This window comes from Mustela erminea, chromosome 18 (genome assembly GCF_009829155.1).
Source record: "Mustela erminea isolate mMusErm1 chromosome 18, mMusErm1.Pri, whole genome shotgun sequence".
Classification (NCBI taxonomy): Eukaryota; Metazoa; Chordata; class Mammalia; order Carnivora; family Mustelidae; genus Mustela; species Mustela erminea.
In genome coordinates, this window is record NC_045631.1 from 47,026,300 (window position 1) to 47,044,106 (window position 17,807).

General features: G+C 46.7%; 2 protein-coding genes across 4 annotated transcripts in view; both read left to right on the forward strand.

The window, feature by feature from the left end:
• The first annotated feature begins 1,085 nt into the window (after positions 1 to 1,085).
• Positions 1,086 to 8,639, forward strand: LOC116578004 (translational activator of cytochrome c oxidase 1). Its single transcript, XM_032321829.1, has 5 exons — positions 1,086 to 2,158; positions 4,356 to 4,462; positions 5,846 to 5,973; positions 6,471 to 6,648; positions 6,958 to 8,639. Exons 1-5 carry the CDS (start codon positions 1,876 to 1,878, stop codon positions 7,156 to 7,158), a joined length of 897 nt encoding a protein of 298 aa, XP_032177720.1. The 5' UTR covers positions 1,086 to 1,875; the 3' UTR covers positions 7,159 to 8,639.
• Positions 8,640 to 16,074: 7,435 nt separating this feature from the next.
• MAP3K3 (mitogen-activated protein kinase kinase kinase 3) overlaps positions 16,075 to 17,807 on the forward strand; it is a 61,761-nt gene continuing 60,028 nt past the window's right edge. The window contains exon 1 of one of the 3 annotated variants that reach the window (XR_004280935.1): positions 16,075 to 16,615. Coding sequence is in view for 2 of the 3 variants with exons in the window: in XM_032323056.1 (XP_032178947.1) it covers positions 16,612 to 16,615 (4 nt within the window). In the remaining variant the exon portion in view is untranslated. The remainder of the gene's footprint in view (positions 16,616 to 17,807) is intronic. The other 2 variants (XM_032323056.1, XM_032323057.1) reach the window with 2 other exon arrangements.

A 17,807-nucleotide genomic window follows, 5' to 3' on the forward strand; every position in this document is an offset into this window, starting at 1 on the left:
ATTCCCTTAATTTGCCTTTTGCTATTCAAAAGGACATATTAAACTATATTTTTAAATGACAAAAAATACTATATATGCATAGCTAGTAAGCACATGAAAACATCTTAGACATCATTAGTCATGAGAGAAATATGAATCAAAACCACAGTGAGTTATCACTTTATACTCACTAGGGTGGCAACAGTTACAGTCAAAAAGAGATGATAAGTGTTGGCAAGGATGTGGAGAACAGTGGAAACCTCAAACATTGCTGGTCGGAACATAAAATAATGCAACTGTTTTGGAAAACAGCCTGGCAGTTCCTCAAAAGGTTAAACAGAGGGCGCCTGGGTGGCTTAGTGGATTAAGCCTCTGTCTTTGGCTCAGGTCATGATCCCAGGGTCCTGGGAGGGAGCCCCGCATCAGGCTCCTTGTTCAGTGGGAAGCCTGCTTCCCCGACTCTCTCTCTGCCTGCCTCTCTGCCTACTTGTGACCTCTCTGTCGAATTAAAAAAAAAAAAAAAAAAAAAGGTTAAACAGAGTCACTGCAACAACTCATCAGTTCTACTCCTAGGTATATATATACTCCTAGGTATATACTCCTAGGAGAACAAAAACATGCCTATACAAAAACTTGTACATGAATGTTCGTGACAATATTATAATAGTCAAAAGGTGGAAACAACCCAAATGTCCATCAACTGATGAATGGATAAATAAAATGTTGTAGATTCATACAATGGAATATTATTTGGCAATAAAAGAGGAATGAAGTACTGATACATGCTACATCAATGAACCCTGAAAACATGCTAAGTGAAAGAAGTCAGTCACAAAGGACCACATATTATATGATTCTATTCTTATGAAACATCCAGAATAGGCAAACCCATAGAGGAAGAAGTAAATTTTCTACCTCGGACTGAGAAAATTGAGGGGAAATGGGAAACGACTGCTAATGGATCCAGGGTTTCTTTTTGGGGTGACTAAAATGTAAAACTGATTATAGTGATGGTAACACAAGTCTGAATACATATCCTAAAAACCATTATACACTTTAAATTGGTGATGTATGACCTGTGAATTATTTCAATAAAGCTGTTATTAAAAAAAAAAGAACTATGCTGAACACGGGGTCCTGTCCTGCTCTCAAAGAATTTAATATTGTGGTGGAGACAAACATTTTTAGATTAAAAAGTGCTAAGGTACAGGCGAGTATGAAGGGTCATGTGAGCACGAAGTAGGGCATCTGCGCCCAACTGGAGAATTAGGGCATGTTTTCTTTTGGTGGAAAATCATGTCCGAACTGAATCTTGAAGGAAGAGCAAAATTTAGCCAGGTGAAGTGAAGTGGAACAAGGATCCAAAAAGACCCAGGTTTGTGCTGAAAACAGGAACTGCAAAAGGTACCAGGAGCAATCTGTTTCTAATATGGCAAAGTAGAAGGAGGAGAGTGCCGAGCCCATCACAAAGTAGGCTGGATAATAAGCAACAACAATAATAAATTCCTAAGCGAACTATTAGTTAAAGCTAAAAAATTTGAGTTGTAATCCAAAAGTCGCCCCCATCTCGGCCTCGGCTCAGCAGAGGCGCGAGACTGGAGCAAGTACCGTGCGGCGGAACGGATTTTTCGGGCGTCGGGGGCGCGTTTCTGGGACGGACCGGAGAAAGGAAGTGTGCTACAGTATCTAAGGCACCCGCTCCCGGCTTCCGCGGGGCTTGTATTGGGTCGTTCGGGTCCCGGCTCTGCCGCGCTGGCCTGAGCACTTGGGTCTCCGGAGACGAGTGGAGGCGGCCTCAAGCTCAGGACCTGCCGGTTTCTGCTTCGGACGCCACGGGCTGATCTTAGCCGCTGCTCGTTGGCTGTTCTTGCTGACCTTGGTCCAGGGTCGGAGCCAATGGCAGCTTGGGCTGCCGTCAGCCTGAGCAGGGTCGCTGCCCGGTGCTTGCGGGGAGCTCTAGGCCCCGGGGTCCGGGCGGCTCTTTCACCCACCCTCGCGGCTTCCCAGCCTGAGCCCACGGGCTGTACCAGCGCTCCGGGCAGGACGCTGCACCTCACGGCGGCGGTCCCCGCCGGGCACAACAAGTGGTCCAAAGTCCGGCATATCAAGGGTCCCAAGGACGCCGAAAAGAGTCGCATCTTCTCCAAGCTCTGTTTGAGCATCCGCCTGGCAGTTAAAGGTAAGTCACCCGCTGCTGCACTTTGTGCGCGCACAGCTAAACCAGGGGCCCACCCCTAACCTTGGTCCTTCATATTCTTTTCTTTTCCTAATTCCCACCGTCGCCCACTTCATAAACGTTCAGGACACCTACCTGCATTGTGTGTGTCCACTCACCTTTCCAGATGCTGAGCATCTGCCTGCATGGCAGGGAGTTGCTCTTAGGACGATTAATGGTAAAAGTGACTTCATTCTAGTGCATAGCGGGGTACTTCATGGAAACAGACTCTAAGAGTAAGGTCTATGTGTTTCTTGCCTGAAGAGACAAATCCAGCCCTCTAGTCCCCTCTGGTTGTGGACCACAACGTAGGCTGTGGAAGGGACGTTGAGTAAATCTGTTACTTGCCCGTGTCAGTTTGCTTTATTAGGATTTCCTAAGACACATTTTCTTGGAAGGTAAGTTTGCAACCGTGTCTTTTTTAATTGTGTAGCCACTGCAAGATAACTTTTTTTGTTTTTGTGTTCAGTGTCAGATACCTGTAGGCGTGGAGAAAAAAGTCCTGTAAAAATCATGGACCTTGGGGTCAAGAAAACTTGGTTTCTGTTACTTACTAACTGATGACATTGAGCAAATGGCTTAACCTTGCAGAGTTTCAGTTTCCTTCTGTAAAACAGGGTTAGTACCCACTGTATGGTCGTTTCTGGCACATAATAGGCACTCAGTAAATACTAATTTCCCCCTAGAATTCATGCCTGATATTTCTTTTGGCTTCCTTCTACATTCTTGATACTAAGTGAGATCAACACTATTGAGTGTTTGTTATGGGCACTGGTAATACAGAATAATGGAGGTATAGCCCCTACTCTGAGAGACAGCATGATTACACGCTGTCATATGAGCGTTTCAATAATTATACACAAATAGTAGAGTCAGAGCAAGGGGTATTAATAAGTCCAGGAAACGTTGGTACCACTTTCATCCGTCAGCTCTTCGTCTGATGCAAAGTGGTGTTTGCTGAAACCTAGCAGAAAGATATCCATCCTTAGGATTAATTAGGAACTTCTTTTCTGGGGCGCCTGGGTGGCTCAGCAGGTTAAGCGTCTCCCTTCAGCTCACGTCATGATCCCAGGGTCCTGGGATTGAGCCCTGCATCAGGCTCCCTGCTCACTGGGGAGCCTGCTTCTCCCTCCTCCTGCTGCTCTCTCTACTTGTGCGCTCTCTGCCAAATAAATAAGTAAAATCTTTTGGGGCTCCTGGGCGTTTCAGTCGTTAAACGTCTCCCTTCCACTCAGGTCATGATTGCAGGGTCCTGGGATCAAGCCCCTCATCAGGCTCCCTGCTTGGCGGGAAGCCTACTTCTTCCTCTCCCACTCCACTCTTGTTCCCTCTCTTCCTGTGTCTATCTCTGTCACATAAATAAAATCTTTATTTTTTAAAAAATAAAAATTTTATTTATTTGAGAGACAGAGAGAGAAAGGGAGCATGAGCAGGGAGAGGGGCAGAGGGAAAAGCAGATTCCTCACTGAGTGGGGAGCCCGACATGGGCCTCAGTCCCTGGACTCCGGATCATGATCTGAACCGAAGGCAGATGCTTAACTGACTCAGCTACCCAGGTGCTCCAAGAGAGTCTTAATGAAAAACTGAGAGTTGATGGAAGGAGGTGGGTGAGAAATGGCCTAGATGGATGATGGGTATTAAGGAGGGCACTTGTTATGAGGAGCACTAGGTGTTGTATGTAAATGATAAATCACTGAATTCTACTTCAGAAACCAACATTGCACTGTACATCAACTACCTAAAATATAAATTTAAAAATATAATAAAAATTTAGGGCACCTGTGTGGCTCAGCTGGTTAAGTGGCTGTCTTCGGCTCAGGTCATGATCCCGGGGTCTTGGGATCGAGCCTTCATCGGGTTCCCTGCTCACTGGGGAGCCTGCCTCTCCCTCTCCCTTTGCCTGCTGCTCCCTCTACTTGTGCTCTCTCTCACTCTATCAAATAAATAAAATCTTTAAAAAACAAACCAAAAAAACCTTCTTTCCAAAATACTGCTCCATATTCCATTTAAACATTTAATATTGAATAAATGTTCAAAATTAACTGAGAGCCAGGTGGTGACTTGTTACTCTTTTAGGTGGGGTTGGGTAGAGTGGCAGAAATCCCTTCTTTCTCCCAGCTGTAATGAGATGTGTTCACTCACTCTTTTCTTTCTATCTCAGAAGGAGGCCCCAACCCTGAGCACAACAGCAGTCTGGCCAACATCTTAGAGGTGTGTCGCAGCAAGCATATGCCCAAGTCAACGATTGAGGCATCGCTGAAAATGGGGGTATGTCCTCAATTTGACTTCTTGTTATTGCTCACAGCCCCTCCAGGGCCCATGTCCAGAAGGCTGCCACACACTCCTTAGATTATCAGAGAGACTAATAGCATTGTGATTGATACCCTCAATGCAGAGCCTTCTGGTGGCTCTCTGACCTTGGGCATAGGACATGGGAGCACAGTCGGGAATAGTATGAATAGACAGTGTACAGAACCAGACTGCTTAGGACTTCTCAGCCAAAGTGTGAGGATGTGAGGTAGAAGGAAGGGATACAATGTGGGGAGTGTTAGATTGAGGAAGGGTGTGTTTTTCAGATATTTATGCCTTAAAGGAGAGGAGCCAGTAGAAAGGGAGATGGGGCATTAGTGATTGTGGGAGGGACAGAGTGTGGAGCTCAGGTATGGGAATTGTCTTTGATCCCAGGTGAGAGGACACCTCTTTCTCTGGGACAGTAGGAAGGATTTGAGGAAGTGATAATCATCTTAATAGCTAATAACTATTGAGAGCGTACTCTAGGCCAAGCACTTTGGGAAGAACTTTGTATGCATTATCTTACTGAATCATCAGAACAACCTCAAAACTTCCTCAAAAGTGGAAACTGAAACACAGAAACATTAGGTGACCAAGGCACATGGAAAATGACAGACTTGAATCCAGGTAGACTCTAGAACCTGTTTTCTAATCGTTACACACATGCCTCCATGTGGGCCGTGGTGCAGATACAGTGGAAAGAGGATTTCCCCCCACCTGCTGGTCTTTTATTTCCTTTGTGAAAGAAGAAGGAGTAAGTCGTTGTTTGAGAGTTCCTGGAAAGGCAGCAAGGCAGGGTGCTGGGCGAGAGTGGTGGAGGTTGGATGTGTGGGCAAGGGGTAAGTGGAGGCAGCATGGGAGGTATGGTGAGACTGGTCACTAGACCTTCACTGAATTGTTTGAATTTTGTGGCCAAACTGTTTTCAGAGGTTCTTATGATAGGGCCCAGAGTGCTATTTCTTAAAGCTATACTCAGCACCCCAGGGGTGGGAGACTTCACAGGTGGGTCTCATGCGGGATGGGTGTAGGAAGATGAGCCTTGGTGGGAGTGTGGAGGGTGATGTGTGTGTTAGAGGTGGGATTCAGTTGGGACAGGAAGGAAATGAAACTAGGAGATGGCTAACTGATTGTTCGGGGACCAGAGACACAGACTCCCTTCCCAGGAAGGGGCCATACTTGCAATTACCTCAAAATGGGTCCCAAAGGGCCACCTCTCAGAGGTAGGGGACAGCAATAAAGACTTGAGGCCCTAAGCGGTACCCCAGAGTGCCCATCCCGTGGAGTCAGTATCTGTGTTCTGGGTTGGGATGCAAGAGGTAATTTGGAAACAGGAAAATATGCTCATGTGGTTTATTGCAGAAAACCAAGGATGTTTATTTGCTGTATGAGGGCCGAGGCCCTGGCGGCTCTTCTCTGCTCATTGAGGCATTATCTAACAGTGGCTCCAAGTGCTATTCAGACATCAGACGTATCCTGAACAAGAATGGGTAGGTGTACATCTGGGGAGAGCGGAAGGGTATGAAGCCTTGAGGTTCCAGTTCTTTGCAAGGAAACCACAGTTGTTCCTTGTGGCATTTGAAGTTTTAAGCATATTTCATCCATAACAGAATCCAAATGGGATCATTTCTTCTCCTTTAATTCATTCTGTACTAGGCTTGTCTGTCAGGTGGAGAAGAGGCCCTTTGTCCCATTTTTTCCCCATCTGTAGCCATGTAATGTCCAAGTCTTAAAATGTACCACTAAGGCTGGAATTTTAAATGATGAGCAACGTCTTTGCATCCACTAAACTGCAATCAGGGCAGAAAGAAGGGGATGGGGATAAATTGGATTTTTCCCTTGCCCAGTGGTCACTGCATACTCTCCTTCAGAAGTATGTATGTCTGTACATCGAAGGCTGGGTGGGAAACAGAGTTATTAGAATGCAGTGCTGTTGGGGGCTGAGTGTCTACAGGCATTCAGTCTAGTGTGTTTCCTTTCCTTTGAGGGGAATGATGGCTGATGGAGCTCGCCACTCTTTTGACAAAAAGGGAGTGATCGTGGTTGGAGTGGAGGACAAAGAGAAGAAAGCTGTGAACCTAGAGCGTGCCCTGGAGCTGGCAATTGAAGCAGGAGCTGAAGATGTCAAGGAAACTGAAGACGAAGAGGAAAAGAACATTTTTAAAGTGAGTATAAAGCGTTGGTGTTTGCTGGACTTTTGTCCTAATAGATGCGTCAAGGCATGCTTCTGTTTCTTCTTTCTCACACCCTGGGGTACAAGTGACACAAAGAGTTCACATGTTGCATAAACATTTATTACGTGAATACTACGTAGGGCTTACTTTACCAAGGACTACAAGAAGCATTCAGAACTCTGAAAACTATAGCTCTGCTGGTAAGAGCTTAAACACAGTGATTCAGGTTTTGCAAAATTCTGACTGCCTTTCTTCTGCTATCTCCTGGCCTCTCACCTCTTGACTTTCTTTTGTCCCTAGTTTATTTGTGATGCCTCTTCCCTGCACCAAGTGAGGAAGAAGCTGGACTCCCTGGGCTTGTGTTCGGTGTCCTGTTCTCTAGAATTCATCCCCAATACAAAGGTGCAGCTGGCTGACCCTGACCTGGAGCAGGCCGCCCTTCTCATCCAAGCTCTTGGCAACCATGAGGACGTGATCCAGGTCTATGACAACATTGAGTAACTAGCTCTGTGAGCCCCCGGGGGCCTTTCTAGGCAGCTGGCAGCTCATTCTGGAGCACACGCTTCTGCAGTGACTGAGACTGAAGCAGACTGGAGGCCTTCCAGGGTAGGAGGCATAAAACCAAGACCTGCTTGGATACGGGAGTGGCCAAAGGAGTCACTGCATCTCCGTGGGGCCTCTTTGTCAGCTCTGCTGGTGTCTCAGAGCCCTCCTGGCTGTAGGGAGGAGACAGCCAGCTAATCAGACTCTGATCTTAGGAAGTTGGTCCTTGGGGGAACAGCAGGTACCCTGAGGGCCCTTTTACTAGAATCTTCTCTTAAATAATATAACTGATCTGGGTTGCTGCACTCCTGTTGTGCGGCTGTCGTGTTTTCCTGGGTTTTTGTCCAGCTGTTGGGACCCTCTGACTTCCTTTGAAGTCTGTAGGTTTAATTCTACTACTCCAGTCCCAGGCTTTTTTTTTTTTGGACCAGAGAAATGTAGATCTCTATGGCACACCACTTTGCCCTAATGCTGGTCTGGTGGCCTAAACCTGTCATTAATCATGCATATAGTATTTATCAAACACCTGTGTACCAGGAACTGTACTTAACCAGGAGCATAAGCTGTTTAGTTGGTGCCCTGTGTTAGATCCTGTTCTTAAGACCTAGGACCTCAGAGGTCAGACACAGGACTGCTGTCTGCTGGAACTGCCCTAGGGCAGTGTGAGCTGCTGTGCATGCCTCCTTGTTCTCTTCTTGTGGCCTCCTTGCCCTCATTCTGCCAGAGAGCTTAAGGCTCTAACCCAGTGGGAAATCAAGTGCCAGTGATAAGGGACTCCCAGGCCCTGTTTCACCAAGGCCCCTATGTGTTCTGAGATTGGTCAGAGCGGACCTCTCAGCAGAGCTGCTTGGTCACCAGAATGCCCGCCCTAGCTCCTTTTCATCCCTGCTGCCAAATGCTGGAGCACTGGGAACTGCAGAGGAAACGGAAACAGAAGGAAGGGTGAAGGGCTGAGTCAGAGCCTGGCCAGCTGGGAAAGAGGACCCTGTGTACCTTTGGCTCCAAAGTGTCAGTTTTGGGTTTTGAGAGACCGGGAGTGCTAGTCCCTGTGCAGGAGCCCATCAAGCATGTCAGGCCTGGAGTGGCTTATTGATCCCCGTTATTCACCTACTTACAAGTTGTTTAAGCCAGTTCTGAGATCAGAGTAATTTTCCCAAAGGAGCTTCAGGTAAATGAGGAAAAGAACAAAAACCAGTTGGCTGGCTATAAATTACAACTTCAGCTTCTAAAAAAAACAGATTACTAATTCCATGATGACTTTAACAATCGGAGAGCAAAGGCTAAGGAAAGGAAAACCAATGAAATAACCCACAAAAATGCCAAAGCATATGCTCTTATACCTCGTTACATAACATGATACCACCTGGCATTCTTTACTTTTTTTGCTTTGTTTTGTTTTGTTTCAAAGACTTATTTATTTGTGAGAGAGAGAGAGCAGGGAGAGGGGCAGAGGGAGAGAGAGAATCCCTAGAGGCTCCACACTCAGCACAGAGCCCAATGCAGGGCTTGATCTCACCCCCCTGAGATCATGACCTGAGCTGAAATCAAGAGTCGGATGCGTAACAGACTGAGCCACCCAGGCATCCCACATTCTTTAGTTTCTAAAGGAGATAACTCATCTAGATATCTGATGAGCACATCCTCAAAATAGTGCAATTTAAAGTGCTGCTTTGTAATTTTTTAAGATACTTTTACATGTTATTTCTTTGATTTTCACAGCAAACCTATAAAATAATCAGGCCAAGTATTTTATGCACAAATGGTCTAATAGCAAGCAGGTGAGAGTAGGTCTAAGACTCTTACATTGATAGACCTTGGTTTATAAAAAGAGTTGTTTTGTAAATGTTGAATATAATTTGGAAGAATCTGATAATTTCTGATCTGAGAAATCTGGACCAGGAGAGCCTGCTCTGGAAGGGAAAGTGGCTATTCACGTGAATAGTTTTCCAATCTAATAGGATTTGCTTGAAAGGATTTTTGTGTAACGGCTTTCTTACATCAAGGCTTTGAGTGGCTCTGCACTGACCCCTGGTGGTGCCCTGCAGTCTTTCCTGCGGCTAATGTGGGAAAGGCAGAAATGGAGCCTTATTTGGACCTGTTTGGCCTCTAAGTCTGCTAAAGAGACCCTTAACTACATAGGTTAAATAGTTAAGTAACTATTTAACTGAATAGTTAAGTAGAGAGGATATGTGTTATTCTGCCCCTAAAAATTATTTTCTGAAGAATATTTTATGTCAAAGAATGTTTACAATGTAATATTAAGTGGAAAACAAAGATGTAAAGCTATATGTATAGTATGGTCCAAATTTGAAAATATAATCATACTTTATCTATGAACTTTTAAAAAAAAGACTAGAAGGAAGTGTAGCAAAATCTCAGAACTGGTTATCTGTGGGTGGTAATGTTATCACTGAGCTTTATTTTCTATAGTCATATATTTTGTGAGCGTAAACATTTAAAAAAAAAGAAAACTAGTCACATTATTGTCCAGCTAGGATGACAGCATGTGAGTAACCAGGAATCAGGCATACCTTAACCTCCAAAGAATGAGATCTGGTCTTGGCTTGCCTTTGCCTTATAGTCTGTCATCGTCTTAGCAGACAAAATCATTCAATGCCTTGCAGCTGGCTTTGGCTCACTTTCAAGTGACCTTTCCATGGGATGGAAGTATTTGTGACAGGTTCCGTCCACAGCCTTGCCTCTCACAAGAAGCGTTCACATGGTACATAGCTGCCTTCCCTCTGCCAGAGGCCTCAGCTGAATCGAACAGAAACCATGAAGGCTCTGCTTCCAGTCCACAATGGAAATTCAGCCATGGCCAGAGTTACTCTTTTGGTTTTATGTTTTGTTTTGTTTTGTTTTACTCTCTGAAACTTACAGCACAACAGTCAATAAAACTTCACACTTGAAGAAACCCCAACTTGTAGACGTTGATTTGAATCCCTAGGTACTCCTCTGGAGCCATTCTGAAGAGGAAATAAATGAGCCAGTAATTCTGGCAAGAGGGAGTGATGATAGATACCACACTAGTCTAGACTGGAACCACTTTCTCTCCGTATGCCCTCCTCAGACACTGAACACGATAGCAGTTTTTGCTTTTTCTCTTTTTGTCTTTCTTTTAGCAATGTGAAAGGGGTAACATCTGTGGTTTTTGAATGAATAAGTGAACCTTAAATGGGGGATTCCCTACCCCGTTCCTTCTAAGATATAACACCGTTAATCTACTCTGTATTATTCTACTCCTTGGAACCAGTCTGCTGGGGAATAGATCTCAACTCTGCCAATTGCCAAGAACCTTGGACAAGAACTTAACCTCCTTGCCCCTATTTCTTCATCTATAGAAAGAGGACAATAGTACCTCTCTCATAGGGCTATTTTGAGAATTAAATTAACAAATGTTAAGCACTTAAACAGTGCCTAGCAATAGTAAGTGCTCAATAAATGTTGGCCTTCTCCCCCCAACTCAGTATGAATGAACATCTTTAAAAACTGAAATGTGATCACCCTCTACATTTCTGCTTTATAAGTTGTTTTTGTTTTTTTCACATCACAGTGTATCCTGGATGCTTCAGTAACCATTACTTTCCTTTGTTCACTTGTAGAGTGTTCCCTAGGATAAATTTATAGAAGTGGAATTTCTAAATGAAAAGCACTTTTTCCCTATTAGTGTCAATAATATATAAAATTTCAATGTTTTAAAAATCTTCTCCAATGTAGACATCATTCCTTAACAAATGCAGATAAAATAACTGGTTGAACTACTGATCTGAATCTATACTTTACCTCTGAATTGAAAAAACTTTCAATAAGGGCACGTAGGTGGTTCAGTTGGTTAAGCGTCTCCCTTCCACTCAGGTCATGATCCTGGGATCCTGGGATTGAGGCCTACATGGGGTTCCCTGCTCAGTGGGGAGTCTGTTTCTTCCTCTGCCCCCACCCCTCACTCATGTTCACTCTCTTCCCTCAAATAAATAAATAAAACTTTTTTTTTTTAGAATTTTCATAAAATCAAGGGGTAGCTTTGTTGGCATTCTTTTTCTTTCTTTTTTCTTTTTTTTTTTTTTTAGAGAGAATGCATATAAGCAGGGGTCGGGGAGCAGAGAGAGAGAGAGAGAGACAATCTTAAGGCTCCACACCCAGTTTGGATCCTGACACATGGCTCAGTCTTGACCCTGAGATCATGACCTGAGCCAAAATTAAGAGTCCAGTCCTTAATCAAGGAGCCACCCAAGCACCCCTTGTTTTCTCTTTTAATACCAAATTCATTGAGCTATCCCTGAAAAGAATTCATTCTATCTTTATTATTCCCTATCTCATGTCTGAGTGTCTCTATGCTCTTGAAAGAAAAAAAGGAGAGTGTTCAGCTGGTATATCAGACTGTCTGATGCCCTGAGCATTGGGATCAGGTATGGCTCAGGTACTTATCCAGGGGCATCTACTGTGTGACACCATGGGAACAGACTTGAGAAGACATGATCCAGATGGGAGTCTTTACATGGGGAAAATGAAGAGTGAGGAGAGAAACAATATAGAAAGAGAAAAAATAACTAAAAGGGCACACTTGTTGATACTACATTCAACTACTAACATCCCCAGTTAAGGTTCACTTTCTTAAAAAGAAAATTTTTTTAATGTGCCGTGAAAGATGCTAGGCATACCGATTTGAATGACAGCTTCTGTCTCTATGCTTACTTCCTTAAAGGCAGTTACAAAAGAGTGGGACGGGTGCTTTGGTGAAGAAAGTATTAGGCGCTCTAGTTCCCAGAATTGTGAGTATTTGTCTGGAAGGGTTTCTTGGAGGGTGTGATGTTCAGGCTTAGTTCTTTTCTGAAAGAATGAAGATGGAGGAAAGAGTGGAGGAGAAGAGTATTCAAAACAAAACAAAATAGATGCAGAGTTATAGAGGTGAGATGAACTACAGTGGTTCTTTGTGGCCACATAGAATTTGAATGACAGAGGTGGGGAATGGAAGAGCTTGTGGCTGAAGAGCCATAGCCTGAGTCTGGCAGGGCCTTCTTATCTATATCCACATACTTGATTTATCCTAAGGGCGATAGGAAACTGTAAAGTTTTTAAGCAGAGCATGAGGGGATCAGGATCCATTTTAGAAAGATCACCCTGTGATGTAAGCAGACACTGTTCTACTGGGTTTGAACTAGGATGGTGGAGCTGAGGTTGGAAGAGGAATGGACAGATTGGTGACATGGTCAAGAATAGCTGTGGGAGGAGAGAAATGGAGAGGCAGTGTTCTCCAAGGCAGAGAATTCACAGGGCAAACCTGGGAAACTAAAGATTGCAGAGGAAATACAGAACTATGGAGGAAAATGATGAATTCAGTTCGGACCTGTAGAAGCTGAGATGCCTGTGGGAGGCTAGAGGATGAGGCCTTGGAAGCTCGGAGGAAGGTCTAGTATGGTAACTTCAGCATGGGAATGTTTGAGATGGCTGCTAAGGGACAGACAATGGAAAGGAAGCCCTCAAAGCAGTTGCTAGAAGGAAAGAAAGTCACAAGGCTCTTTTCAGCTAAAAACTTATGTGGTTATACTGCAGTTCTCTCCTATGCGTGAGACACTATTCTAAGTGCTGGTGATTGGATAAGGCAGTGAACGGGACAAAAATTCCTGCTGCCACACAGCTTATGTTCATGGTAGTTAGAGGAAGGACTAACAAACATACAATTTTAGTCACTATGAAGAAAAACAAGGCAGAATAAAGAATGATGGAGAGGTGAGGGGCTCTGTTGGAAAGGGTGCTTACAAACTGAAAGGAGTTGATGTTTGAGCAAAGACCTGAATAAAATGCAGGAGTTAGCCATGGGAACACTTTGGGGAAGAGCATTCCAGGTAGAACAAATGGCAAGTGCAAAGATCTTGAGGTTGATAGGTTCAAAATGTGGCAAGACAGCAGTGTGGCTGGAAGAGTGATCATGGGAGAGAGTTAGAGATGAGGTGGGAGAGGATGGCAGGGCCAGCTCCTACTGAGCCCAAAAGGCCGTGACAAAGACTTCTTGGGTGTTATTCTAAGTGCAGGGGGAAGCCATTGGAGGCTTAACAGCAGGGTGATGGCATGACCTGAATTACACTGTATAAGGATCGCTCTGGCTGCTGTGCAGAGAATCATTTTTCAAGTGGCCACAGAGGAAACAGGAGGATGGGTTAGGAAGCTAGGGCAGTCATCCAGGAGAGGGTAGCAGCTTGGACCAGGCTGATAGTGGTGAGAAGTGGTTGGATTCAGATATATTTTGAAACCAGAGGCAAGAAGACCTGCTGAAGGATTAGATATAGGGATGTTAGGCAAAGAGCAAAACCAAGGAAGACTTCTAGGCTTGTATTTTAACAAACACAATGGGAAAATAGAGGAGTTGGGTGTTTTCGGGGGAGGGGGAAAGGATAAAGAGTTCAGGGTGAAACTTGTGAAATTGGGAGATGTGTTTCAGACATTCCAAGAAAAGCTGCTGAATAAACCTTCCAATACAGGCTATGGAGTGAGTACTAGAGTTCCACTTGCATAGTTAGAGGTCTTTTTTTTAATATTTATCTCATAGGTCAGATATAAGCCTCAGATTGGTAGATTGAGACCTCCAGCCCTGGCTTGTTACACACATTCTCACCAGAGTGATACCCCATGGAGGGGAAAAATGATTAAGGGGTAAAAAAATAAAATCTTAGATACTACAGTGGTATGTGGCCTTCAAAGCTCAACCCTACTTGACCAAATCTTATTCCTTAGCCTTTAATTTCTCTCATTAGAATTTACATTTAATTAAGTAATTCAGAATGTTCTCCTGGGTGGGGGGCAAGGGGAGGTGATAATGAAAAAGCAGTTGAGGAACAATGGCCTGGTACAAGAACATGACTTTTGGGTGGCAGGTAGACCTCGTATGAATCCTGGGTTTATCACTTGGACATGGTCCTTAACTTGTTTGAGTTCCATTTCCTCATTTAAATGCCAATAGTATTACTTACCTCAGTTATTGAAAAGATTAAATAAGATGATGGGCCTGGCATATAATAAACAACTAATAATTATTAATTTTTTTTCCTTTTTACTCTTTTTATTTTTATTTTTATTTTTTTAAAAGATTTTATTTATTTATTTGACAGGCAGAGACTACAAGTAGGCTGAGAGGCAGGCAGAGAGAAAGGAGGAAGCAGGCTCCCTGCTGAGCAGAGAGCCCGATGCGGGGCTCGATCCCAGGACCCTGGGATCATGACCTGAGCCGAAGGCAGAGGCTTTAACCCACTGAGCCACCCAGGCGCCCCATCCTTTTTACTCTTTTTAAAAACTTTTTAAAAAGATTTGATTTATTTGTCAGAGAGACATAGCGAGAGAGGGAACACAAGCAGGGGGAGAGGGAAAGGGGAAAAGTGGGCTTCCGCACAGAGTGGGGAGCCTGATGTGGGTCTTGATTCCAGGACCCTGGGATCATGACATGAGCCAAAGGCAGAGGCTTAACAACTGAGCCACCCAGGCTCGCCTTTCCCTTTCCCTTTCTCCCCTTCCCAGAAAAGAGATTTTTATAGTTAAGAACTACAATAAACTGGATAGGGATCTAATCAAGTGGGAGAAAGACCGACTTAAAGGCTTGCTGGAAAGAAAAAAGAAAACAGGATAAGGGGCCTGATTAAATATTGGGGGGAGGAGGGAGAGAGTGTAAAGAAAGAGGGGAGTCCAAAGTAATTCTTGAGAGATTTGACACCCAAGCCAAAGCCGCCACTAAAGATTCTTAGTTGCCGGTTGAAAATGGCATCAGAGGAAGATTATTCTGGCGTCTGACTTGTACCACAGCGGAACAGCAAGAGAGGAAGGGAGCCCATATTAATTGTGATGGATTTGTCATCTGAAGACCTGGGTGTATAAAATACTGAACAATGAGGGTTGGGGAAATTAATTACGGTCATTCTCTATTTTGAAATATCATGCAGCCCCTACAATTGTTTTGGAACAGTATTTCAGTGGCACGGGAAAACACATAATAAAATGTAAGCACACTACAAAACAATATGAAGCCATTTTTGTCTAACGTTGTATATCTTGGTAGGAAAGAGATTAAGTTATCCCCGGGATGGGGTTTTTTTTTTTTTTCGGTTTTAATTCGAATAGCTTGTATTGCTTTCATAACCAAAGGAAAAAAAAAAGCTTTTATCCGAAAGAACGTCTCTGACCTCGCCACTTACTGGTGTCAGCCCTGGCCAGCAGCGGAACTCCCAGACTTCTGAGGACCCACATTCCAGTACTACCCCAGCCCCTCGGAGGGTGTGGCCCCGGAGGCAGGAGACCCAGGAAAAGGCGGGCAGTGGCGAGGCCGCCCCTGCCTCCCGGCAAGCGCAGCGTCCGGACCGGAGGACTTGTCAGGGGATCGGACGGCAGAGATGGCCACACGCCGGGAAGCGTTCAGAGCCAGAACCCTCCCCGCTTTCTCTGCGCCCGGTGCGGGAACAAGAAGGGGCAGGACGCCGGCCTCAGGGGCCGCCCGGGCCTCCGAGACAGGGAGGGCGGGAGGCTAGCGGCCCCTCCAGCCGCTTTCCCAAACTCCAGCCCCAAAGTAGCCGGGGGGGGGGGGGGGGGGGCGGGGAACACCGCCAGCCCGCGCGCCCGCCGAGCCATCAGTGACCGACGGGAGGTGGGAATGTGGGCGGAGCCTCTCGCGCGAGCTGTGATTGGAGCAACCAACACCTCCCGGGGAGAGAGGGCGGGCGAGACGGTCAGGGATGCGTAGAGGCGGGTGCTCAGAGCCCTCTGCGTGATTGGCTAGCAGAGAGTGAACCGGTGCTGTTTCGATGATTGGCAGGCAGTAGACAGCCCTCAGAAAAGGCCTTGGCTTCGCCCATTGGCAACCTACGAGAGTAGGCGGGATTGGTTCATCGTGTGGTGCTGATGATTAGCTGGCGACTGAGAGTTAGGGTGTTGGGGAGAGAGCGGAGTTGGGGGGCGACTGGGGCAGCGACTTCCTCCCTGTTATTGGCTGGTGAAGTGAGTGGGGGTGGTATGAAGGTCCAGCGACTGCCTGGGATTGGCTGGCGCTGCGGTGAGTGACAGGCAAGGGGGCGAGCTGCGCGACCAGCGGTTTGTTTTTCGGAGCGTTCCTGAGGTGGAGAACGGTGGCCGGACGGAGCGACTGCGGGACTGAGAGACTGGCGGGCGGGCGGGCCGAGCGGCGCCGCCGAGGCCGGGCTGGGCCGAGCCGAGGAGCGCCGGGGATGTAGCGGGCCACCCTGCCCATGCCACAGCGCCCGGCCGCGGGCGGAGCCGGAGCCGGAGCCTGGGGAGGCGGCGGGGGGCCCGAGCGCAGCCCGCGCCCCCCGCGCGGAGCCAGGCCCGCTGCCGTCCCCGCCGCCCGGGCCCCCGGCATGCAGCTCCGGCTGCGGAGGTGACACTCGGGCCCGAGCCGCCGCCGCCGCCATCGCCACCATGGGTGAGTGTCGCCACCGCCCCGGCCTGTGCCCGCGCTGCTTCGCCTCGCCCCGCCCCGGGCTGAGGGGAGGAGGACCCTGGGCCGCCGCCTGACAGGCATGGACAGCCCGCCGGGCCCGGGCTGAGGACCGCCGGCGCCCGCCCGCCGCGGTCGCATCTTGGCGGCCGGGGCGGGGGTTCGGTTTCCCCCGGGCCGCCGGGGCGGTCCTGGCCGGCGGAGCCCACTGGGCAGCCTTCTTCCGGGCCGCGCAGCGGGCGCATCCCGAGGAGGCGGTGGCTGGATCGAGGGCCCGTGCTTGGCGGGGCAGCCCACTCCGGACCGAGCGAGCCGGACCGCGAGCCCGAGGGCGGGGGAGCGGGAGCTCAGTGTGGGGCCCGGGCTGGAGGCTGGTGCAGGCCCAGCTGCTGTTGTGTCTTTTCCTTGATTTGCTTTTTTTTCCTGCCTGTGTCATTTCCTTCCCTTTGCTCACACAGGCCGGCCAGCGAGAGTTCCCGGGGCTTGCTCTCAAGCCCTGTGCGCGCCCCAGCGCAGGGGGGAGGGCGTGCGGGGAGATAGGCTGGGAGGTGATTAAAACGGCAATCACTGTTATCAACAGCGCGGTTGAGAAATGCGAGCCGCACGCAGATTGCTGGAGGTTAGGAATTGGTCGAGGACTGCCAGTTATAATTCACATCCTACTTTTTTGAAAAATCCCGATGCAGTGTTTTACATCCATTATTTTTATTTATCGCTGAAATTATGTAACTTTTAAAAGAAGCGTTCGCTGCACAAAAGATTCTGTGAAATCATTTCCTTTTCATCAATACTTGCAATCTCATTTGTGAAGATGTAATCTAAGAAACGCTTTTAATGTCTTCTACACGCGGCATTTGAGCCGAATTATATTTTGGTGTCCTTTTTGGTAATTTAGCAAATGATTAGTGGACTAGGTTAAGAAGTAAATAACATTTTAGATGTACTTTGCTTCTCTTGTTGGATCGGTTATTGTGATACTGTTGTCCACAATCACAAGTTTTGCAAAGTATTTGGTATTGTCCTAAACAACCAAGGAGTAAACTTCAGTGAGAGGATCTTTAGCAAAGGCAGTCATTGTATCTGTGAAGTGCCATGCACGTGAAGAGGGAATGTTAATATTTGCTTTGCCCTATAGCAAGGTCAAGTCATTTTCGTAGAAGGTTAAGTGTATGCTGTG

Coding starts and splice junctions, on each gene's coding strand:
- LOC116578004 (XM_032321829.1), top strand. CDS start 1,876: ATGGCAGCTTGGGCTGCCGTCAGCCTGAGCAGGGTCGCTGCCCGGTGC. Junction 4,463..5,845: donor AGGCATCGCTGAAAATGGGG/GTATGTCCTCAA, acceptor GGTTTATTGCAG/AAAACCAAGGATGTTTATTT. Junction 6,649..6,957: donor AGGAAAAGAACATTTTTAAA/GTGAGTATAAAG, acceptor TTTTGTCCCTAG/TTTATTTGTGATGCCTCTTC.